Genomic DNA, 26,887 nt, shown 5'->3' with positions numbered 1-26,887 from the left:
CAATTTTACGCTTGTTCGTATGACCCGGATCAGTGATCAAAGTTCTATGACTTGGGGGTGCAGCATGGAATTTCATCCCGTGTCACATAGCCCCGAAAGGATGAGACAGGTTACTCTCTTCCAACCCGTCACTCCCACTTCTCGAGAAACAGACCAAGCTGGACCCTCCCCACTAATTCCAATTCTCCCCTGGAAAAAAAAATAGCCCCAGTATATAACTTCCCTTATAAATGACAGTACACTTTTCCCGAGTTGGCAATTATCAGGTTTTTTGGTTTTCTGGTTCCGGCTAAGTAAAACTGACATAGTCTAGATTTTCTTTCCTTCAAATAATCAGTATTAAAGTTTAATTATCATACATGTATATCAATTATTTGTCTTCTCTTAAAGAATACAAATAGAAGGAACTGGTTTAAGTCTGGTGTTCTTCCTCTTAGTGAAGGTTGGTTGGTTAGTTGGATATCGTATAATGGGACGTTATAATTATCATAATGACAAGAATATTTCACTCATATGGAGACGTCGCCACTGCCGGTGAAGGGCTGCAAAATTTATAGCCTATGCTCGGCGCTTACGGCCTTTCAGCAGGGAGGGATCTTTATCGTGCTTCAGTTTTTGCGGTCTCATCCGAAGGACCGCCCCATCTAGTCGCCTCTTACGACAAGCAAGGGGTACTGAGGACCTATTCTAACCCGGATCCTCACAGGCACTCTTAGTGAAGGAGAAAAATAAAGGCCAATGATCCAAAAGCAAAACAAATTGAGCAGTTTTAATGGATGCTTTGTCAGGTTTGAAGTCAGAAATGTTTGAATGGTTTTTTCTTCTTTCAACACGTATGATAGATATGATTTGTTAAAGGAAACAACAACTATAAAATGTAAAATCTGAATGGTCTTAGAAGCGATAATGGTATTTGATCGAGAAACAGTAATATATACTTTTATCTATCAATCGAAGCCATACGTACGAAAGCCCAGTAGAGTTAAATAAATTTTTATAGAAGTACTGGTATACTATTTTTGATACTGGTGACGTTGATATAGTTGAAAATGAGGACCTGGAATCCCTTATTTTAAAAGGTCCTCAATTCAGAGAACCTCGGTCTGTCAATTGGCGATAGAACTTCATCGTCTGTCGAAGATTATGCCAGACGATGGGCTAAATATGATAAGGAAGAACTCGACACCTTGTCAGAATGGATTAAAAGTATAACAGGAATATTAAAATCCCGTATTAGACCCATCAAAACAAAAGAACGTACCATTTATCCTTCTGTGTTTTGTAAACCAGGAGTAATGAAAGAATGAGATAGGTAACATGAGGAATATGTTTTGGTTCCAGCTGACAAAGCTTGTAACAACATTGTCTTTGTTTGTAGGGCTCTTTATTATAACTGTATTTATAAGTTTATATACTCCGACTGCCCTTTCAGAAGATTGAATTCTTCAAAATCATGCTTCAGTTTTAGAACATTTAATATCTCAGTCGGTGGGATGGATGGGTGTGGGTTGACTCTACTGGATTCCTAAACTTCACAAAAACCCATACAAAGAAAGATATATTGCTGGATCGAATAAATGTTCTACCCAGCCCCTATCTTTGCTCTTCACGAAAATATTAACAGCTGTGAAGGAGAAACTTCAAACGTACTGTGCCACAACTTATACCAGACGTGGTGTAAATCAAATGTGGATTCTAAAAAATTCTAAATAACTTTTAGTAAATTTGAAATCTCAAAACTTTCTCAAATCAACGACATCAAAACGTATGAATTTTCAACACTTTACACGAAAATTCCTCACGATGAATTAAAGGCTTGACTTTTTGACATCATAGACAGTTGTTTCTTCAACAAAAATGGGAAAAGGAAATATTCATATCTAGTGATACAAAAAATCACTTTGTTAAACACCACTCTGATTCCACGCACAAGTACTCTGAGGTTGAAATAAAAAATATGCTGGAGTTCCTCATTGACGACATCTTCGTAGCCTTTGGTGATCAGGTCTTCAAACAGTCTGTTGGAATTCCCATGGACGCGAATTGTGCTGAGTAGTATAGCAGGGACAAACCTTTCCCCTTGAACCGGGTCCAAGATAGCGGCCCTCCCACTTCCGCCAAGATGGTGGCCAACCAAGATGGCCATCCTTCCGCCAAGATGGCGGTCCTTTCGTCAAAGTAGCCATCACCCTTTACCAGGACTTTAGACCTGCTGCCCGAATGCAGATGGGTTTACTACTTTTGTTTGAACGAGAAGAATGAGTCAGACCTAGGCACACAGCAGCACAAAGCTAGGCTCGTACTGACCGGATCATCGATACGAGGGGGAACGTCTTCAAGTTGGTTTACGGATCTTGGCGACCGCGCCAGGGATAATTTTTGGAAGACATTCCTCGAGGGGTTTTCGAGTCTTTACGACCGCCAGAGACCTCTCGAAAGGCTACCTGACCCATCCTTCTCGAATTTTTTTCAAAACACACTATATACACGGATAAATGACACATTTTATTTTTTCCCTGGAACAATGATAATAACTTGTTTATTGTATGTTTTGGCAACATCTTTTATAAGTTTAAAATAAATACTCTAATCCCCTCCCGCCAACCCACACCCAGTCTTAAACGGAAAGGCAATAGTTCTGAAATTTCATTTATACAGTTTTGAAACCACAGAATTCAATTTTCCACGTATCCTCATACGGAGGAATGTTTCTTTTTCTTTTACTTCTCCCGAACTCCCATTGTGCAAGCATGCATACAACAGCAGGGCAGTCGTTTTTACGAAAGATTTGAATAGTTCCCGGTTTTTCTCTGGTTTCTAAAGTCGCTAAATTTCTATTTCCCACTTTTTTTCTAGATCTGTTAATGTCTGCCCAGGGAAATCCTTTGGCTATTTGACTGGAAAGACTACGTGACTTTACCGTTAAACAACTGACTTGATGACAAATAGCATCCACTTCCAATAAACCTAACAGATATATCTATTTATTCTTGTCAAGAATTTTATATTACAAAGATATCTTCTCCAGTTACCCCCCCCCCCTCCTCCTTTGAAAAGCGATGGCTGTTTCCCCCTCTTCCGTAAACCAGTATTACATCCCTCTACTACACACACCAATAACACTGGTCCCAAGGGCGAATCCAGAAATTGCAGTTACGGGTGGCGCCACTTTATGAGGCAGGGGGCCTGGGGTGGAAGCTCCTGGATTTTACAAATTTTATAGGGCTTAAATTATGTTTCCCTATTTAGTCATTTGTTCTATTTTCTAGTATTTCTAATAAGGTGAAATTGATAAAACGACGCAAATTTTAAGGTTTTTGGGAAAAAATTAAGTTCTCCCAATGAAGTATTCAAGAAATTAAAAGATGTTGTCATTTATTGCTCCGGGAGTGGAAGAAATCATTGCTTCTTTTATCGTTTAGTACATTTTTCTAAACGAGATACCACGGTTTACCTTAAATTTGAAAATTTTAGGGGGGGGGGGGGTCGCCGGCTTCGCCCCCCCCCCTTAAATCCGCCTCTGGGTTCTTAAATTTAGTATCAAGAAGAGTAAGTAAAATAAATGAACGAAATCGTCTCATTGTTAGCGAAACCTAAAGAAATCTTGCCTTTAAAAATCGCCAAATCACGTGACGTAGGTAAAATATGCACGAAACGGAAGAACACAAAATCACCTATTCGACACTGGTTTACATGGTGATTTGGTACCAATGTATCGGGTCACAGTTCAAGGTATTATCATTTTCTGATGAAAGGTTTAGGAGATGGGAACTTTTATATCAAAAACTGTTGAAATAAGTAACTTTTATACGTTCTGGGTGACCTTGACCTTTCCAAAATGACCTTGAAAGATTTTGGTCCAAATTTCTTGTCTCAAGGAACATTTGTGATCAATTATTATATCAATTTCTGATGAAAGGTTTAGGAGATGGGAACTTTTATATCAAAAACTGTTGAAATAAGTAACTTGTATACGTTCTGGGTGACCTTGATCTTTCCAAAATGACCTTAAAAGATCTTGGTCCAAAGTTCTTGTCTCAAGGAACATTTGTGATTAATTATTATATCAATTTCTGATGAAAGGTTTAGGAGATATGAGCTCGGACGGACGAACAGACATGACGGCGACTATATGCTTCCCCTCAATTTTTCGGGGAGTATAATATTAAATTCTCTGTCAGCCTTTTATAGCTATTTCATATATTATGAAATAAATACGTTAATTTCTTTTACTAGGGTCATAATACAATCTTTTTCCGCTGTATCTTCTCGGGTTCTACGCTAATATACACAGGCTATCACTTTCACTTCATATAAAGACGATGTTAAAGTTATGCCAAATTAGGCAAACCTTTTATATACACATCGGACTCGTTCGCTTTAAACTTTGATGTAATACATACATTATGTAGGGTGTAGGGCTTTTTTCAAATCAAATTCAAGTTCAATATATTTTTAAAATATCTGGTGCGAATAAAATCATGTTCAATTTAAAAAAGCTATATTTGGGGGGAAATATTTATTTTTTCTTTCTTTTCTTTTTCATAGTTGCTTTCGGGAGGGAGGGTGAAAACCTCTTATTCATTGGATAGGCTTAAATTACAATTCAAGTCATTTTCGGTATATTTTTTTTTAAATTTATGACATAATCGGGGAGGTGGTGTCAGAAAATAACAAAGCCAAGGGGAAAAAAAAGGGGGGGGGGGGGTACCCACAGGCGCTTGCTTAATATTTTCCATAATAAGTTAAATGGCTTAAAATTAATTTAAAATACATTTGTATGAAGTATACGAAACGGGGGTTTCTGAGGATGATTCCCCGTTCTCTATATAATTTCTGCTTCCATTGTTCATAACAAACCTTTTATTTTACAAAATGTCCTCCTCGTAACATTATTGCATACAATATCTTCCGTTTCCGCGTTTTAGCAGCACCCCTTCGGAAAGGTAGAATTCTATTTATAGACACCAATAACTGGATTTTTTAAAATCTATTTTGGAATATTTTCGACACCTGTATTGAGGGCATGTCAAAGTGAGTTAGCTTGCAATATTTTTGATTTTCAAGATTTCTTGAATTTGCTTGATGATGATATTTCAGTGATTCACGTTGAAATGAAGTTAATATTTAGATATATGTTTAAATTCAACTCGATCGTGACTATACACTGTACCTAGTTCAAAATGAATTCTCTCGATGAAACGTGAGTGTAATAATTGTAAAGTATCATTTCCCATTTAGAAAGTACTGCCAATATTTCACGAATTATGTTCAGTGGTCCTGGATGGGAGAACCTTGAATCGAATAACTTTTGTATCAAATATTGATATTCTACTTTCGATTTGACCAACAAAAGTCTACATAGTGATAAGATAGTTAGGAACTTTTGTTCTTTGCATTAGTCATCGCATCCTAGTCCACTGCAGCCCCTCACATTGTAAATAGGGCAGGGATTAAATGAATGTGACGCTGCACATTCTTTGTCATTCAGAATACATCTAGAGTTGTCTTTGGGCTACAGAGTTCTTTTATATCGGAACAAACAAAGGCGTATAGCGCACTTGGTATGCAATTTCGCCTGTATAAATACCTTTTTTTTAAATATCATTTTTTACAAATATTCTGCTATACATAACCCCGGGTAGGGGGGCGGAAGTGGGTATCCAAATAAAGTGAAATTCTCTGTGCTTTATATTAAATATTTCTTCACTTAGGGCAGTTATGTTCATTTAAAGTTAATATATATATATATATATATATATATATATATATATATATATATATATATATATCGTTCACTTTCCCCCCACACCAAACTTCTCTGGTGTGATATTCCTCCTTAAACTTGGTCAATAAAACTGTTAGATTTTATGAAAATAAGGTATTTATTATATCGTTCAAGACGACAAATCGTTATCGTGATTAATGTAACATTACATAAAGATTATATGTACACAAATCATATACATGAGTGGCGGATTTAAGCCCCCCTCCCCCTAAAATTAAAAAAATTAAGGTAATTCTTGGTCTCTTGTTTAGAAAAATGTAAACGATAAAAAAAGCAATAATTTCTTCCCCTCTAAGAGCAATAATTGACAAAATCTTTTGATTTATTGAATTACTTTTATTTGGAGTACTTTCATTTTCTCCACACCCCCCCCCCCTTAAAATTTGCGCCATTTTATTGATTTTCCTCTATCAAAAATGGCAGAAAATAGTAAAAATGACTAGGTAGGAGACATATTCCTAGAAAAATATCCTGTTCCACCTCTTGGACAGGAACAAGATCGGTGGTGATGTGTGATGTACAGATACATGTAAGGATGCTTCATTTGTCAAGTAAACGCATCATTTTCTATTGCTTACCATGACATGCAGGATTGCGGTTGGGGGGAGGGGGGCGAAACTTTAAGAGGCAATGGGTCTGGGGGCCACCTTGAGGCCCCCAGTGGGTCCAGGGCAAAGCCTTGGTGGGGGCCCAGGGAGCGAAGCCCCCGGAAGCTCCTGGATTTTACAGATTTTAAAAGGCTTGAAATATGCTGTTAGACGTTGTTCTTATCGTTTGGATGATATTTTAAAATGTTGTTCTTGTTTGAGAACATGCATGAAAGAGCACATGTACTATGTAGGCATCGATTTCGCCCAAAAACGGGCTCAGCTCTCTGAATAATTTGCTCACTAGAAATCGTCCAAAATACGACACAATAGTCGGTCATGTCGTTTAATTTGGTCAATGAATGTGATTCGCGAAGAGGAGATGACCCCACATTTTGTTAATCATTGGAAGTTACCTATATGGTAATGTGAAGAGGAAAAAAAAACCCTCCTCATTATCATAATCATCTGCAGCGCATATATTTGAAATTTTGAATGCTAGCGAATAAGATTATTTTTCATGCATTTCTGATTAACTCAGGTTACATGTATTTGACCTTGAAAGCAAAGGTCAAAGTCATGCAATATTTTTTTCTGAATCCACTTGATGTAAGCTAAGTGCGCCCTATATATACATGACGCTTTATATTCTGCTCTTGAAAGTTTTCCTGAAATCTATTTTGATACTTTCAAGAAATATTACCACTGACATAAATTACCGCATTAATATCAATACAAAAAAAAAACACCAATGCGCATTTATGACACATTAGAGGGAAATGTACTTTTGGTAGTGAATAATTTGAAGCTAAAACACAAAATAGTTCTCCATAGCAGCGGTTACGGAAAATGACGAGCGTGATCCGATTGAGCGCGTGATCCGATTGCTAGGCAGTGGCGTAGCTAGGTTTGAAATATTTGTAAGCGGGGGGGGGGGGGGGGGGGGGTAGGGGGGGGGGCAGCTCCCCAGAAGCTGAGGACATTTTTCGTAATATGTAATAAAAATTTAACGAAAATATTTGTAAGCACGTGCATACAGTGCTACTGTGTAGCTACGCCACTGCTAGGGATAGTGTTATCCCATACAATTTCCCCACAACTTTACATTCATTGTTCTTATGTTGGTTGGTTACATTTAGCGTCTCACCCGAGAATTTTTCACTCGTATGGAGACGTCACCATTGCCGGTGATGGACTGCACAATATAGGTCTATGCTCGGCGCTTACGGCCTTTGAGCAAGGAGGGATCTTTATCGTTTTTAACTGAAGTACAATTGCAGTCTGATTAAAACCACCCCCTCCTCCTTACACTCGTCAGGAGGAGGGGGTGGTTTTAATCAGACTGGTACAATTGCAACTGCCCAATTCCATCTTTAAATTCAAATTGAATCTTACACTGACCAAGAACTGTCATGTGACCAATTATTAAGAAACTAACCAACGAACCATGAAAAACAATCCGTGACCAACCTAAACTATAGCTGGCCATAAGATAAATTTCAAATGTTGAAAGTTATGTTTAAGGTGGCTCACTACACCCAGAAATAGTTTCTCAAATCAGCACGAATTGATTGAATTATAAAAGATATGATGATATACTATAAGTATATATATGCCAAAAAGGCAAAACATATACAAATTTGGATAAAAACAAGATTTTATAGAGAAAAAAAATATTTCAACACATATGAATAAAAGACTCTGGGGCTATTCGAACTCGAGATCTGCGGTTCACCAGCCCAATGCTTTAACCACTGAGCTTCGATGATAGACAAACAAATCGATCGGTACAAATAATTTCACAAAACATTTAAATCGCCATCTTGTGACGTGGTGTCATACAGAGTATAAGCTTTAGTGTAGTGAGCTACCTTAATACTAACTATGGAAACCTGTTTGTGTATTTAGTTCACATATTATGCTGATATTATTTATCGTAAAATTAAAGACACTGAACACACGTAACAATATAAATTAAATATTTTATTATTCCAAACGAGTAAGGATGCTCTACCACCTTTAGTCGCCTCTTACGACAAGCAAGGGGTACTGAGGATCGGATCACCACGGGTTCTTTACATTGAAGTCATTTTAACCCCAACTTTTAAGGGGTGGCTAAATTTTTGTTAAAAGGGTCGCAGAAATTCTTTTAGGTGCTAACCCTTTAAAGGGCATCAAAATGAAGCTGTCCATCAAAATTCATCGAAATCCACCAGTTATTAAGCATTTCCTGAGGGTAGACCAAATGAAGTTTCAGGTGAGGACAACAATATCTTGCGAAAATGTATCCCCATTAGAGAACTTTATTTCCCGACAATACCGAGCTTTTTAAATTGCTGGGGGTTAGGCGGCGGTTAGATATAGGTTACCGGACGGTTAGGTTGTCCACTCCACCCCATAGGATTCGTCCCTATCCCCTTGTACATAAAAAAAAGTCCCCAATAACAAGGCGTTTGGTCTACTCCCCAAAAAGTATCTATTAAGTCACATTTCTTAGTTGTAACACTTGATCTCACCTAATTTGACGTCAATAACCACAACGCTGTCGTCATATCCGTCGTAAACCCAGGTTATGGTGCAATAACACTTATCGACTCTTTCAGGTGAGCACACTCTTTGAAGGTCAGAGATAAAACACTCGCCGTTTTCACTGAACCCCTATGGAATTGGAGTAATAGCGGATTCAGTTCCGGAAGGAGACGTAATTTCCGGAAAATTACATATTTTCCGATAGAAAATTTTAGGGTCGGGGCGAAAATATAGGGTCGGTCGGGTGACCGTATATACATGTTTGGCCTAAATGGTAAAGGTGCCTGTGAATATGATATGGTGTGATTTATTCCATAGTAGGGCCCAAACGGCAACATTGAACATTTAGTTTATTTATTTAGGAATAGGCACATATACAATATAAATACAAGACAATATCACAGAGGAATACATAGTTAAAACAAAAGTTGTTGTTAAATACAATAGATAAAAATGTAAATTTTAACAGCTATTTGACTTTAAGAGCACAGTGAGTAAATTAATGTATATGCCTATGCCAAGGATAACCCATGAAAGCCATATGGCTTATTTCCAATGGGGTCCTTCTGATCTTATAATATGACATACACAATATAGTATTATTATTAGCATAATAAAACAATGCAAACAAGAAAGATATTGAAAGACATTGATTTGAAACACATATGAATACTTTTAAATATCTTACATTTCAATGTGCTTAGTATTGAAAATTGTTGGAATAAATAACAACTGTAATAACTATGTATTCACAAGACAATGTGGATCAATAATACAAGAAATCACTATCTGCCATTTTCTTCAGTTCATTGAGGAAATGTTTTTTAACTGCAGATTTGAATGAAAATCTATTGTTTATACATTTTATTTGATCAGGGAGAGAATTTCAGTCTTTGATGCCGTTGAAATAAAAAGTTTCTGATTCCATTTTCTCAACCCTTGGTAAAAAGAAATTAAGCTTACTTGATCTAGTTGATCTGGATGAACAGTTTCTTCTAAAATTATTTTTTAAATAATCTGGACATTTTTCATGAAAAATATTAAAGATGTGATTCAGTCGAAGCTGTGTTACTCTATTGCTAATGTTCAAATACTCCAGCTTTTCAAATATTTCAGCGTTGATACTACTTCTAGGGGATAAATCTAACATTTTAAACATGAATGATTAAAATCATAGAATACAATACAGGATTGAGTTTTAGTACCCAAAGATAATGTTCATATACACAGTGGACGTATTCATCATTAATACATCACAATACAGTGTGTACATAATCTGCGCTACATTTCCTGCGGTAAATGAATGTCAAAAGTGTTACAAGATGCTTTTGCTCCTCTCAACGGTCACACCGAAATACATATTGTATAACATAAAGCCTTATCATATATACATGTATGTCTTTAAATTTGTATCGTTTTCTTCGTTTGTAACAATTATTTTCCCCATCAACTAGTATGTCCAATGACAAGGAGAAGATTAGAAATCTCCATAACAAACTCCTATCAGCAGTGGCCCTGGATTACTTGGATAAGTCTTTCAATGGCGGACATGATCACCGGCGATTTCTACTGAACTGCAGAAAACACCTTACAACACCGAGAGAGCAATCAATCACCAACGTTACCGACGTACTGGATTTGTTTGAGCGGAAAGGTATCATGTCGCCAGGAGACTATCAGATATTAAAAGACATGGTGAAAGATGTCAATCAACAAATTGTACACCTGATAGAAGAAACAGAACAAAGTATTAACAGGATTAAAGAAGGACCTGAAAGTGACAAGGAGAAAGCGAATGACGAAAGCAGCGAGACAAAGGCGTCATATCCGGCCAGGACACATCCCGACGAAACAAAGGGCGCCACTCGTAAGACAGTCCATTTTGACTTAAAATTCCAAAATAGTTTATTTTTAGATTTATGATTCTACTTGATATGCATTTAATTACAATTGTAGATATTCACAACACATTTCACATTGGTAGCATAAGTGCCAATGGAGGCATGGTCGCCTTTGCAAACGCAGGAAATGGAAAGATCGAGCAGAAGAAACAGAAGTGACTACGATGATTAAAATGACTTCTCTCTTCATGAGACATGAGAACCGGGTGATTTTAGGAAGTGACTACGATGATTAAAATGACTTCTCTCTTCATGAGACATGAGAACCGGGTGATTTAGGAAGTGACTACGATGATTAACATGACTTCTCTCTTCATGAGAACCGGGTAATTTAAGGAAGTTTTGAATGTCTCCATACCAGTTTTTATCAAGCAACGTACATCATTTTGTCACAGATCGTGAAAATTACACTTATCATGTAAAATAGATAAATGCTTGTTTTTTTTATTCGAATAACTTTTAGATGTGTGAATGACATCAGATTTTTTATTCGTATGTCATATTTATATTCTAGTGTTCTACGTTATTAATGTGAAAGCACGGAACAACTATAACCTTGGAAGATTTGTTGATGCATTGCTCGTAATAAGCTGAGTAAAGACTAGTTTCACTGTATTCTCTTCAGTGTAGTGGACAGGCATATCCTGAAATTAATGTTAAAGTTGTGGAAATAGCGTGTTTGTTAAGTAAATCCAGCCATATTTGAGTCGAAGCGTGAACCGTCACCGGTTCCGGCATTCACACGTTTTCCAGAATCAAAACATGAAGGTTTGCGAAGAGAAGTGGATGTAGGCTATGCCTGTATACTTCTCTAAAGAGAATAGTTTCACTGAAGCACAGAATGTGGATCAGATGCCAATTGGAATAAGCAATGCAAGCTGTGCAATATGAGCAAGTTTAGTTTTTCCCCACTTGTCCTACTGGTTTTTTAGAATATTGTTTTACATCCCATTCGATATTTTATTTAACTCATGTATGAACGCTTCATTTATTATATAAAATGGCTGAAATATTGCCAGTTCATTTCCATACTTGCACAATAGTGTCTAGATATCAACTAATAATGCCACAAATGTTTTAAATAATAATCATCCCAGTTCGATTAAATAGTAATTATTTTGATAGGTAAACTCAAGGCTAAGTTGCTTTCATTAGTCTGGTTCGGTCTCCACCCCTGTCATACGAGTGTAAAATCCAAACGAGGCTTCTGTAGCATTTTCAATAATCAAAAACTTATTTTACCTTTAGGTGAACTATCACCATCGGAAACCCTCGGTTGATTACGCTTCGTTCGGAGAGAGGAAGAAGCATAATCAACCGTGGGTTTCCGACGATGGAGAACTATATTTTATTAAATTTCTATTAATTATTCGTATTTAATTATTAGTGTTTATAATAAATGAAGACCGAGTACATAACTTGTCACGGGTATTATGAATAGATACGAATAGCAACCGTGTTTGAATTGACTGGCTACCTAACATGGCTACGTCAACGAACGAAATCATTTGCAGCTGTGAACTCTCGGATCGTATGGAGCTCTAATAAATATTCAAAAGTATGTTTGGACACAAGTATAGTAGGAAAATATGTTAGGAATTGTTTTATTATACAAGAGTACAACGATACAATATGCCTCAACCGTGCGCATTTTAGTGCGCCGTAAATCAAAGGTATTTATAAGGTGTGAATCTGTAACTCTCTGATATCTCCCAATATCTTGTTCTTCAGCTATAGTTACGGATGTTGCCAATCACAGGATCTTGAAACAACCACGGGTCACGGATGATATTCCTTCCGAATCATAACGCCAGTTTTACAAACAAAGGAATAGATGTCGTCAACATAAGTAACATTCTTGGTCATAAAAGAGTCTAGTCGTGTATTCCAACTTATTTCAAGTTTACTCCCTGTATATCCTACAAATATACTTCAACTATTGCATCCAAACTTTTTAATTATAAACAAACTTTTGCAGTGCCTAGATATAGACCATCTTATACTTAATCCACCTCCGTGTTCTTGTTCTTCATCTTCTTTCAACTATAGTCCAGCTGGACATGTCATTACTGGTGATGTTGATATGACCTCAAATCACTTATTCTAAAAGGTTCTGAATACAGAGAACCTCGGTCTTTCAATCGGCGACAGAACTTCATCTCTATTATGAATTCTGTCGAAGATTATGCCAGACGATGGACTAAATTTGAAAAAGAAGAACTTGCTACATTGTCAGAATGGATTAAAAGTGTAAGAGGAATATTAAAATCCCGCAATAGACATATTAAAACAAAAGTACGTACCATCTATCCTCCTGTCTTTAGTAAACCAGAAGTGATAAAAGAATTAGATACATGTATGTTACATGAGGAATATGTTTTGGTTCCAGCTGACAAAGCTTGTACAGTTAACAACATTACCTTTGTAAGCCTCGTTACTACAACTGTATTTTAAACAAACTTGGCATTAATTCCACTTTTGGTAATCGTATTTATACTCCAACTGTCCTTCCAAAAGATGAAATTCTTCAAAACAATGCTTCAGTTTTAGACACATTTAATATCCCAGTCAATGGGTCGGATGAATTTGAGTTACTGTACCTATACTGGATTCCTAAACTTCATAAAAACCCTTACAAACAAAGATACATTGTTGGATCAAGTAAGTGTTTTACCAAGCCCCTATCTTTGCTCCTCACGAAAATATTAACAGCTGTGAAGGAGAAACTTCAAACGTACTGTGCCACTACATATGCCAGAAGTGATGTAGATCAAATGTGGATTCTAAAAAATTCTAAAAAACTTTTTGTAAACTTGAAATCGCAAAGCTTTTCTCAAATCAACACTTTACACGACCATTCCTCACACGATGAATTAAAGACTAGACTTTTTGACATTATAGACAGTTGCTTCTTCAACAAAAATGGAAAACGAAAATATTCATACCTGGTGATCAGTCATTCTATAACTTACTTTGTTAAACACCACTCTGATTCCACGCACAAGTACTTTGAAGTTAAAATTAAAAATATGCTGAAGTTCCTCATTGACAATATTTTCGTGGTCTTTGGTGATCAGGTCTTCCAACAGTTTGCTGGAATTCCCATGGGCACGAATTGTGCTCCTTTGTTAGCTGACCTGTTTTCATGTTCATATGAAGCAGAATTTATTTTCTTTTTAAACTTCTACATGAGAAGTTGTGACCTTCAGTGTGACATTTAGTTATATCGACGACGTCTTATCTATAAATAATAATAACTTTCGTTTATATGTCGATTCGATATTTCTCTGTGAACTCGAAATAAAAGCACCACAGATCTAGAGTCATCCACTTCTGCTTGATACTTAGATATTTTATTGAAAATAGTTATTATTTGATATTAGAATAGAGTAGATGTAAATCAGTTTGCATAGATTTTATGCTTATCAAAAGTATTCAATGACTTTGTTCAAAATGAGCAATTTGATATTTAGTTTAATTTATGAAATAGTGATTTTACATACATGGTACTTTATTGAATTATTGAGTCAATCCTGGTATATTGTCCTAGCTGTAATTGTCTGAGGGAAGCTTCTTCCTATAGAAGGGTTTGGCAATATTGTTGTTTTATTTGATTAATTACTTTTATGAATATTGATGGGAGAAATACGATTTTGCAAGATGATGCATCTTTAGAGTTATCTCCCTTAACTGATAAATGTATCTTGGTGGAAATCAGCAAGATTTAACATTGTTTAGCATATACTTTGATTGTTAAATTAATAGCATATCGTTGTTTTATCATAGTTCAGGGTTATCTTTAGAGATAGATATTTACCTATATATTGTCTATTCCATCACTGTGTCTGAATAAATATATTGAGACCTAACCCAACAGACGTTTCGTCAGTCATTCTATGTTATATGTTTAGTAAACCAGAAGTGATCAAAGAATTAGATAGGTTACATGAGGAATATGTTTTGGTTCCAGCTGACAAAACTTGCAACAACAATGTCTTTGGCTCACTATTACAACTGTATTGTAAACGAACTTGGCATTAACTCCACTTTTGGTAATCGTACTTATACTCCAACTGACCTTTCAAAAGATGTAATTTTTCCCAAAACCATGCTTCAGTTTTAGCCACATTTAATATCCTAGTCAATGGGTCGGATGAATATGAGCTACCGTACCTATACTGGATTCCTAAACTTCACGTACTGTACCACAACATATGCCAGAAGTGGTTTAAATCATGTGTGGATTCTAAAACATTCTAAAGAAATTTTAGTAAATTTGAAATTGCAAAACATGAAAACGTATGACTTTTCAACAATTTACACGCCCATTCCTCATGATAAATTAAAGACTAGACTTTTTGAAATCATAGACATTTTCTTTTTCAACAAAAAATGGAAAAAGGAAATATTTGTATCTAGTTACCAGTCATCTAAGATACCGTATTACTTTGTTAAAATCACTCTATTTCTACGCACAAGTACTCTGAAGTTGAAATGAAAATATGCTGGAGTTCCTCATTGACAATATCTTCGTAGTCTCTGGTGATCAGGTCTTTCAACAGTCTGTTGGAATTCCCATGTTCACGAATTGTGCTTCTTTGTTAGCTGACCTGTTTCTATATTCATATGAAGCAGAATTTATTCAAAAGCTTCTACATGAGAAGAAAAAATCTCTTGCTCGACATACAGATGATATATCGACGACATTTTATCTATAAACAATAATCATTTTCATTCATATGTCGATTCGATATATCCCTCTGAACTCGAGGTAAAAGACACCACGAGTCCTCCACATCTGAGTGACTCTTACTTAAAGCAATGCAAGCTGTAAGTGACGGTATTTTTTCAACTATCCAATTGTGCATCAATTAACACCTATCGGTATAACTAATATAATCCCCAAGATTTGAAGAAAAATTCAGCAAAATAAACAAGAGAATATTGTTTGAGAGCATATTATGTGCTTACAATGAGCGTTTCGTATAAACCGCCATTGCGTCGTATACACAGACATGGGAACGATGAACATAATCGGGATGCTGATACAAAGATGGAAACGGGCGTGAGTAACTACACGTTTCGTTTGTTTTAAAATATTACCTAGTGCGACCGACCGTGCGTTTCTGACGATGATGAATGACAAGAAGTACTATAAGTGTAAGAAAGTAATAATTACCCAAATGTGCCACTCAAATGAAATTTTGAAAGTGAATTTTCTATAAAAAATGTATGTTAAATTGTTTACAAATCTGACACGTGTTCGGTGCCGCTTGCATTTTTCCGAACTTGTGACTTCCGAGGTCAATGCACATCGGAGATTACGAACAGGAATTACTGACAGGATGACAATGATTCGTGAATCGACATTTTCTGCTGATTTAACGTGCTTCAGATTCATTCTGATTCTATGAAGTTGTATATATTCAATCACAAGTATGTTCAATATTTTCAATTTATTTACCGTCAGTTACAGCTTCATACTTAGATATTTTATTGAAAATGAACATTAACGGCAAACTAACTCAACTGTATGACAAACGGGATGATTTCAGCTTCTCCATCGTCAACTTCCCACATTTATGTAGCAATATTCCATTATCACCTGCATATGGTGTTTATATATCTCAACTGATTCGATATGCAAGAGCTTGTTCTGCGTATGTTCAGTTTTTAAATCGAGGTAAGCTACTGACAAACAAGTTGATGGTACAGGGATTTCAACAGTCTCGATTGAAGTCAGCATTTCGCAAATTCTATGGTCGTTATAACGATCTAGTTCGTCAATACAACCTCACATTGGGTCAAATGCTGTCTGACGTGTTTCATACCGATTGTTAAGCCGTTCTTGGCACACTGATTTGACTGCGGATAACTCCGTTTACCTGATCAGGATATGGGGCTCACGGCGGGTGTGACCGGTCAACAGGGGATGCTTACTCCTCCTAGGCACCTGATCCCACCTCTGGTGTGTCCAGGGGTCCGTGTTTGCCCAACTATCTATTTTGTATTGCTTGTAGGGGTTATGAGATTGATCACTGTTCGTTATCTTCACCTTGAAACTTTAGTTCATTGTTAAAACCATATCTATACAATTATTTTTCTTATCAAAACTCGGTTTATTGTTTTACATCCACGTTATTAAACGAAGTTTCCAAGTACAATTTGTTTTATCATCAGGATAGGTTAAAAGATTCATTACAATGTATAACATGCATCTTGATCATTTAGACGCTAAATGAAACTGTCAACAAACCACGGCAACGTTCGTATTTTTCATATTTCTTTATTAAATGAACATTTTTGAGTTTGAGGGATGGTTAAATTAAGGATTTTTCACCTGTAAATTGAGAAAAAAGGCACTTTTTTGGATTGGGAATGGGGCCGATGGCCCTTATTCTTTTTAGTAGTCCTTTTCCTTCTAGTTTCTGAGGGAGAATTTTTATTTGTTTTTCGGAGTTTTCGCCAGTTTTGAAATGTCCACAGGCTGCAGCACTACTGAAGAAACACTAGTAACAGACATTGTTTATGGAGTCTCTGTCTCCCCTAATACAGGTTTCACAAATGACATGTCCTTTTTCTTCACTTTTTTACTTTCTTTAAAGTTCTTTTTTTCACTTTTAACTTTTGCATATGTTCCGTAAGTCAACTTTGCTAGCTGCTCTTATGAATTCTTAGTCTGCAAGAGACAATGGGACTTCAATGATACATGCTTACAAGTATAGTTTTCCAATGATTTATTTTCATAATTGCCATTAAGTAATCATATAAAGTTACATCATTTCCCATGTTTCAAAAACCATATAAAGTTGTAAAATCAAAGACCTGAAGGGCCTGAGAGTCGACTCGTACTTCATTGTCAACAGGAATAGGTAATCTTGAAGGAGCACATCTTCACAAGTCAAGGGTTACTGCGAAGTATCGAATCAATAACCCTTGAATTGTGAAGATGGAAGGAGCAAGATAGTAGTAATCAAGGATGACGAACATTGATAATAGTACCAAACCAATTCAAGTCAAGATGTTGAGTGGACAATATCTTCCTATGTCCAGAATGGACTGACCCTTGGCCTTAATATAGGAGACAATATATTACTATGTCCAGTTTGACCCTTGATCTTTAACCATGTGACCTCAAAATCAATAGGGGTCATCTACTTCTTAAATGTACCAGTGTTCCAAGTTTGATGTCCGTCAAGCAAAGGGTTCACGAGATATTGAGTGGGTAGTATATTCCTATGTCAATTTTGACCCTTGAACTTTAACCATGTGACTTTAGAATCATTAGGAGTCATCTACTCCTTAGGATGTACCAATGTACCAAGTTTGATGTCTGTCAGGCAAAGGGTCCTCAAGATATTGAACGGACAGTATATTCCTATGTCCAGAGTGGACTGACTCTTCACCTTTTGACCTAAAAAATCAATAGGGGTCCTCTTCTACTCATAATCAACCAATATTTGAAATTTCATAACGATCAAGTGAATGATTCCCAAGATATTGAGCGAACATGTGGTCTGCCGACCGACAAGTGCAAAGCACCCCCCCCTTTTTTTTTCTTCTTTGAAAGGAGGCATCGGTAATTGTTTACAGAATCTCATATACAGTCACATGAATTTAGAAATGGGTTTCTGTACTTTGGAAAAAACGTAAATACTGACTATTACAATGACTCGACGTGGAGTATGATCGGTCGTAATAGACCAAAAGTAAAGCAAAGTAAAGTAAATTTTATTTAAAGTCGGCACTATATACATTTAATATATCAAACACAAGCTCTGTACAGCTTTTTTTTAACCGACTATCACATACATGTACATCAAGGACAAAGACACATAGCATGCATGTACACATATACACAGATATATTACAGATTAACAAAAGAATAAGAAATAAAAGAAAACATTTCATGCAAGAATATACAAGACAAAAGCATAAGATTAAGAGGAAGAAATAAAATACTACAAGCAAGAGTATATGTATATAAAAATCATCATTAAAATAAAAAAAACCAATACCATTTTTAAATATTTACTATGCTTTTCCAACCTAAGAAAGCGAGATATTATTTTCTTTACTATAAAATATTTACTTACAAGTTATTTGCTTCATGTTTATGAATCTATTTTTGTAGTTGATATATTTATACATACGTACGTCGCATGTTTAATGTACAATCGCCTGTGACACTTAATTGACTTAATTTGCTTACATCATGTACATGTATTCATGCGCACTTATAATGTTTAGTTTCTTTAAACGTATTGAGGAGACTCATTTAAATTGCATTGCTATAAGAATGTCAACACACATGTATGATATGTCTTCAAAACCTAATGAAGCTGTTCAAAAAAGCAAATGAAAATTTTTTGAAGATCTTTGTGCGCGGGATTTATTTGCTGTCGGTGTAAGAATAAACAGAAAGTTTGTGAGGCGCTATAAATCTGCATGCCATTGACAGCAAGGAGCATCTCGCTTCGCGAGCCGACTCAAAAAATCATCACATCCTTAGTAGTGAATGAACGTTACACTTGGATCAAATGACACGCATGTTCTCATCATCTTACGCTTCTACATGTACAACACTTGTATTTTACTATATAACACAATATGGCTTAACTTGCCATTTCAGTAATTTTCTTGATTTGTTGTTCCCTCTCTTCTTCACAACCTTCATCACCAGAATCTGACTACACTGAGTCTGACTCGACACCCTGAAACCAATTATCCACCATCATACAATTACATGTACATTTCTCTTCTGGCATAAAGGCAAATTTCACTTCAAACACATCCTGAAGTTTATGTGCCATTGCAACCATATCACTATCAGCAGGATAGTATCTATAGCAGTTTTTGAATATTAATCTCATATCCTCTGCAAACGCCATAAATGTCTCGTATTCATGGTTTTCCATCTTTCTCTGTGAAACAGATTTGGTCAATGTTAATCAAACATACAATGAATGACAATGACAACGTTCTCCGTCTAAAAATCAATATTTTGTAAATTTTTAATTACCATATCACTGTCCTTGATATGATTTCATACTGTGAATCACAGCATTTCATGACCTGTCATTTTTTATCTAGGTAATCAACCCCCTCCCAAAAATCCTAATAGAATACATTTTTATAAAGATCTTCAAAAAAAAATTGTCCCTGCACAAATCTAAATGATACAACAATATTTATATCAAGTATCATCATCATCAACCAGTTTTGATTATACAGGACATGTGTATTAATCCTCATCTCGAGGGTGTGGCCTAAAATATCATAATCTTTATTCAACCTACTTTAATTGTTCCCATATCCATAGGCCTTTTGATGATATCATGATAATCATGAAGACCTAGAACATCAGCATCCACAGGTTTATAAAATGGCCAAGCGTAAGTCTGAAACAGGCAAGAACATCAAAATTATAATAGTGTCAGTTCTGGCACCGTTCACCTAAACTTGCATGAAAAACAGGTACATGTACATTTAAAAAGGGACTATCTATCAGTTTTGAAATGTGCTCATTTCATGTACATAGAAAGGACGTACTGCACACAGCAACATTAGCCAAAGATGCAACAATGTGTTTCAGCATAGCTCATCAAATGGAAACATAGTGCCATGTATCAAGAGAGGCACTGATTTGCTGACAAAAAAATGTCTGCATATGCAAAATTCAATTATCTGTTAAAGTTTTACACAGTTCAGCTCATTCCAGTTCGTGGACAGAGCAGTGTGTCATAAACATATATCTTAAACAACTAACCTGATGTTTCTTGGAAAATAATTCGTTGATTAAATTTTTGCAGTATTTCAGCTGCTCTGACATTTTACCATGCTGGCTCTGAAAAGAGAAATTTAATTTTGATGCCAGAAATGAACTCGGGATCCTCAATTCAACCTACAAACTTTGGTTAAAATCTGACAAACTTGATTTTTTTGGCAGCCATTTTAAAATGGTAGTCATTTTGAGAAACATTTGAAAATTCAATGTAAAGAAATACTCAGAACCCAAAACTTGAATTGAATTGGCGACCACTTTGAAAATTTGGAAAATTAATTGCATGCCTCCTCATGACCCCCTCTCAGCGGCGAGCTCACAAAGTTTGAATTGAATCTGTTGAAGCACCTTCATAAAACCGCGCGGACTAATTTCTCAGCCCGTTTTGACCCGAAACTCATTGTAACCATAAATATAGCTCCTGTGACTAGACACAATCTCGATGCGAGCATCGAGTAGGTCATCTGTCCTATTTTCAAATGATCAAAGTTCCTACAAATTCCCTGTAAATCACCAATTAAATAGTCAATGATGTTTTACTGACATCTGCAGAAAAAAAAAATCGCGTTCATAATGCATAAGAAATTATTTCAGTTTTTATAGGCCCGTCGTCAAACAGGACGTATTATGTTATGGCGCTGTTCGTCCGTCCGTCTGGCTCTCCGAGGTCGTGTTATTCGATTTTTTTCCCCATAGCGGATGCATGTACAGCTTTTTAATTTGGTCACAACTTCTCCCTCAATAAGTGTAAAAGTGAATTTGCTTTTCAGCTGGATCGGTGCACCATGACCTACTTTGTGGCTACTAGTAAGTCAAAACGTTTTCCAGACTTTTTTTCTCGTTATAAATAAAAATATTGCCCTGCAATTTTGTCACAAGCTTCCTCTTGGAGGAAGACAAGATCAGTGTGCATTTCAGCTGGATTGGTCCGTCCGTCGGTCGGTGACCTACTTTAGGGCTAAAAGTAGGTCAAACAGTTTTCCGAACGTTTTTTTTTCCATTATGAATACAGGTATTGCCCTGAAATTTAGTCACAAATTTCCTCTAAGAGAAATAAAAGTTCAGCTTGCATTTCAACTGGATTGGTCCGTTACCAACTTTAGGGCTAAAAGTCGGTCAAACAGTTTGCCGGACTTTTTTCATCACGGATACGGATATTGCCCTGAAATTTGGTCACAAGCTTCCTATTGGAGGAATACAAGTTCAGTTTGCCTTTCAGCTAGATTTTTTTCAGCTGTCCGTGTGTCATTCCAAGGTAATATTTACTGGACTTTTTCTGTACTGAATGCCTCTGCATCATTGAAATTTTGTCACAATTTCTTCCTCAAGAAGCATACGAGTGAGTTTGCATTTCAGCTGGATTGGTGCACCATGACCTACTTTTGGGCTAAAAGTAAATCAATTTTCCAGGCTTTTTTCCATTACAAATACAGATATTGCCCTAAAATTTTGTCACAAGCTTCCTCTTGGAGGAATACAAGATCAGTGCATTTCAACTGGTTTGGTGTACCATGACCTACTTTCGGGGTAAAAGTAGGCCAAACAGTTTACTAGATTTTTTCATTATGGATATATGTATTCCCTGTTTTGTCACAACCTCCCTCTCAGACAAATACATAATAAGCATGATAAGTTCACATTTCAACTTGATTGGTGCACCGTGACCTACTTTAGAACTAAAAGTAGGTCAAAAAGTTTCTTGGACTTTTTCTCATCATAGATACAAATATTGCAACTCTCAGAAAAATACATTAGGGACTGATTCCTAAACCTTCATTTTGTTGAATATGTTTCCTTATCTACATCTTTTTGTTCTATAACTTTGAATATCAGTATATCAGTTTTCGATAGATACATTTGTAATTCAGAATTAGAGGTTGCTCCCTGAAACCCTACAAAGAGGACGTACGACAAAATTTGATGATGTCATACTGTTTAAGAAATGTTTGTAAAACATATATGCCCCCAGTGGTGCAAAATTGATTGATTGATTGAATATTGTTTTACGTCCCTCTCGAGAATATTTCACTCATATGGAGACGTCACCACTGCCGGTGAAGGGCTGCAAAATTTAGGCCTATGCTCGGCGCTTATGTCCATTGAGTAGAAGTAGTATAGCCCGCCTCGATGGGTGGTTCAACTGAGTGCAGTTTTGAGTGCGGGCCGATAGGTGGTTCAACTGAGTGCAGTTTTGAGTGTAGTTTAGAGTGCGGGGTTTTATAGACGGGTCAAGCAGTTGGCCAGGTGGCCAGCGGGGTTGGGGCGGTCAAGCTGGGCAGGTGGGGAGCGGTGGGGATGTGTAGCAGGCGAGGTGTGGGGGGATAGCGTGTGAGCGTTTTGTATTCCTGGTGTATTCCTTTATGTTAAATTTTCAAATAAAAAGAATTAAAGAACAATGGTTGAAAGTTTACACATTTATTCAATGAACAAATTTACACATAATTTACTGGTCCGTAGTATTGCATCATGTCTAGAAAAATAGATAGGCGAGAGGTTTCGTTTTCATTTCTCGAAAACGCGGCTATTTCTGAAAATCGCTATGACTTTGTTTTGTAAACAATGAGCTCAGCTATTCGGTAGTTCTATAAAACTGAATTCGGTTAACATGCAAAGAGTTTCATCATATGTTCACTATATTGTGTGGTTTGAGTCAGATCATTCTGCAGGAGAGGTCATTACTGCCCGTGAAGGACTGCAAAATTTAGGCCTATGCTCGGCGCTTACGGCCTTTGGGCAGGGAGGGATCTTTATCGTGCCACACCTGCCGTGACACGGGACCTCGGTTTTTGCGATCTCATCCGAAAGACCGCCCCATTTAGTCGCATATGACGACAAGCAAGGGGAAGTGAGGACTTATTCTAACCCGGAACCCATATAGTTTTACACTATATATTTAAAAATAATTCATTTTACTCTAAAAGTACTTTGGACCTAAACTCTAGTATGGATATAGCAGAACAGTTTTATAGTATATAAAAACAACTATCTGTACACTTCGCACCCTATGAGATCACAACGAAAAAGTACGTCACGACGTACTATGTGGTGTCGTTCTATTGATAGGCGTTATCAAGTGATAAGCCGTATACGTGAAAAAATTTCTTGTCAAATAATATATTATTTCAATTTCGTATAAAATCACTCAACATTTTTATATTTGCGCGAAGGTCATAATTCACATTGTGACCTTGAAATCGCCCCTCTATTTTCTCCCGATCATCACTACGTTATGTAAGAAAATCTAATTTGAATAATAATGATTGCGAGCAGAGTGTAAAGGAGTGACGATATACGGTGTATGGTGGTGTATAAAGTATATATATATATATATATATATATATATATATATATATATATATATATATATATATACTTTATACACCACCATACACCGTATATCGTCACTCCTTTACACTCTGCTCGCAATCATTATATATATATATATATATATATATATATATATATATATATATATTCCTGTTACCAAAGGAAAAGTTAGGACACACTTCTGACACATAAAGAAATCCCCCTTTCCGCATTTGATTATGTCTGGCATATTCTTGAAAATGAAAAAAGAGTATCCTGCATTAGATGCATTTTAAACTTCCCTTTATCGGAGCACTTGGTCTCTCTATAGATCTGGGTTTTTACTATATCAACTAGGAAGTCTCATAATTGTTCATGAAAAAGTGAAGATAATGAACAATCTTATAATGATTACACAATTGAGAGTAGGGTAAACACGGATCCTTGTTAAAGTAAATATGAGTGGTGGCAACTGCGGTGCCAGTAGTCGTGTTCATGAGAATGTGAGGGTTGGTATGTGGTACAAAATTGGTGGTATATGGTGTTAGTGAAAATTTGGTTGGTAGTGTGTGGTGTTGACGAAAATGTGAGCGGTGTTATGGTGGTGAAACATGCAAACTAATAAAACTAAATCAATCTCAAAATTAAGTACCTATATAGATAATAGTGTGAGTAGTGTTAAAGAAACCCAAAGTCAAGGGAACTGGTGTGCCGATAGTGGGGAGTAGGTGTTATTTAGCGTATAAGCGGTAGTGTGTGGTGGTATGTGGTGTTAATAAAATGTGGGTGGTAGTATGTGACCTCAAAATCAGTAGGGGTCGTCTATTCTTTACCAGTGTACCAAGTTTGGTGTCAATCAAGCAAATGATTCTTAAAATACAGTAGCCAATATATTACTATGTGCAGTGTGACTCTTACCCATGTGAACCCAAAATTTTATGGTAATTTACTCCTTAGGATGTACCAGTGGATTGACCCTTGACCATGCCACTTAAAAATTAATAGGGGTCATCCACTCCTGAGGATGCACCAGTGTACCAAGTTTGATGTCTGTCAAGCAAAGGGTTATCAAGATATTGAGTGGACAGTATCTTCCTATGTCCAGTTTGACCCTTGACCATGTAACCTCAAAATCAATAGGGGTCATCTACTCTTTATGATGTACCAGTGTTTGAAACTCGCTGTAAAATTAGCTTGACATGCAGGTCTGACTGCTTGTAAAAGTTGTATGCCCTGCCAGAGACCTACATGTACTAGCCCTGAGAAAATTACTGCAATTTTTGAAATAACTTTTATTACTTCTATCTTTTAATATTACAGCAATTATATGACTAGGACTCAGTCCCCATACCTTTGATCCCGACCAAATATCATTTCATAAAGCTCCTTGGCTTGTTACAACGATAAGTAGATACATGCATAATATGACTCCATTTTATTTAGCAAATTTTTTTAACGCATCCTGTCGGGCATCTATACAGAGAAATCTGTTTGCCTACAGCAAAATTTATGTGTCTCAGGTGGTCTGGTGCACTGTTATTTCAAACACTGGATGTACCAGAGTACCAAGTTTGATGTTTGTCAAGCAAAGGGTTCTCAAGATATTGAGCAGACAGTATCTTCCTATGTCCAAAGTGGATTAACCCATGACCTTTTGACCTCAAAATCAATAGGGGTCCTCTTTTACTCATAACCAACCCACATGAAATATCATAATGATCAAGTGAATGGTTCTCAACTCTCAAGATATTGAGCAGACATGTGGTCTACCGACTAGGGATTAAGATTCTGTATTAATTGTGCCTTTAAGAAGGGTGAATGTGGCGGACAGTCAGCCAGGTTCGATTGCCATTGGTCAGATGGCTCACTTAGTAGAGCACTGGCTAGCTGATCCTTTGCATTTACAACAGTCCTGTTAAAAATGTAAACCTCAATGTCATGAGAATTACATAACAAATAACTCTGCAGATGATATCAGATAAATAATGTTAGTAACTGTACATAAATTTCCCAATTGCTATATTTTGAATATCATATTCAATATGGAAACAAAAAAAAGCTGAAACCTGATTCTTTCTGAAATTTACCATATTCTCAATGCTTCAATAAGATATGTTCTCCAGTTATGTATTTAGTAAAATATTGAAAATTATGATTTTTTTTACCATTTTCCTGATTTGGCTTCCCCGTGTTACTACTGTGTTACGTATCGCTCAATTTTTATGCATACTCTGCATAGGCATCAAGTTTCCGGGCTTTCCGGGTTTCAATTACACCCCCTGCAAGTAGTAGTACAAAGGACGAAAGTCGTCTTCATGGAAAAAATACCCTGCTCAGTTCAACATCCGTCTCTGTACTCTAAATGTAGAATCTATTGGATTCTCGTGGTACAATTCACTACAGCGATTTAATGGCATATTTTGTTTTGTGTGTGAGGAAAAGACAGTCACTCCTCATCTCTGATTGAATGAAGAACAATCCACCGGGACCAATAGCAACAAACTGTAATTAATAAGGCATGAACAGTTTACTATGTTACATACCGGTACTAAACTTATTACCCACGATATCGTGCATACTGGTTTTAAACTTATAATCCGTGGATATCTTACATACCAATATCATACTTATAATCCATGGATATCTTACATACCAATAGCATACTTATAATCCATGGATATCTTACATACCAATATCATACTTATAATCCGTGGATATCTTACATACCGGTATCATACTTATAATCCATGGATATCATACATACCAATATCATACTTATAATCCGTGGATATCTTACATACCAATATCATACTTATAATTCATGGATATCTTACATACCGGTGTCAAATACATGAAAAATCCATGGATATTTTACATACCAATATCAAAGAACATGTTGTCATTCATTACATGACAAATATGATTCAGTTGCGAGGGAGGGGTAAGCCGATAGATCTACCATATTGCTCAAGCTGACAACATTGTGTTATAT

The 26,887-nt window shown here is 36.3% G+C and overlaps 2 protein-coding genes across 2 annotated transcripts; one reads left to right on the top strand and one right to left on the bottom strand.

The window, feature by feature from the left end:
- Positions 1-4,921: 4,921 nt before the first annotated feature.
- LOC125680265 (uncharacterized) lies at positions 4,922-11,418 on the top strand. The gene is made up of 3 exons (XM_048919717.2): positions 4,922-5,034; positions 10,359-10,771; positions 10,861-11,418. The coding sequence occupies exons 1-3, from the start codon at positions 5,027-5,029 to the stop codon at positions 10,962-10,964; spliced, it is 525 nt and encodes a 174-aa protein (XP_048775674.2). The 5' UTR covers positions 4,922-5,026; the 3' UTR covers positions 10,965-11,418.
- A 7,102-nt stretch (positions 11,419-18,520) lies between these two features.
- On the bottom strand, positions 18,521-26,189 carry LOC125680266 (bromodomain-containing protein 2-like). Its single transcript, XM_048919718.2, has 4 exons — positions 26,061-26,189; positions 20,575-20,652; positions 20,105-20,206; positions 18,521-19,729 (listed from the first exon to the last, which is right to left on the bottom strand). The coding sequence occupies exons 1-4, from the start codon at positions 26,061-26,063 to the stop codon at positions 19,496-19,498; spliced, it is 417 nt and encodes a 138-aa protein (XP_048775675.1). The 5' UTR covers positions 26,064-26,189; the 3' UTR covers positions 18,521-19,495.
- Between the last annotated feature and the right edge of the window lie 698 nt (positions 26,190-26,887).

Source organism: Ostrea edulis, chromosome 2 (genome assembly GCF_947568905.1).
Source record: "Ostrea edulis chromosome 2, xbOstEdul1.1, whole genome shotgun sequence".
Classification (NCBI taxonomy): Eukaryota; Metazoa; Mollusca; class Bivalvia; order Ostreida; family Ostreidae; genus Ostrea; species Ostrea edulis.
Note: the sequence above shows the minus strand (reverse complement) of the source record. Positions and strands in the feature narration are given on the sequence as shown.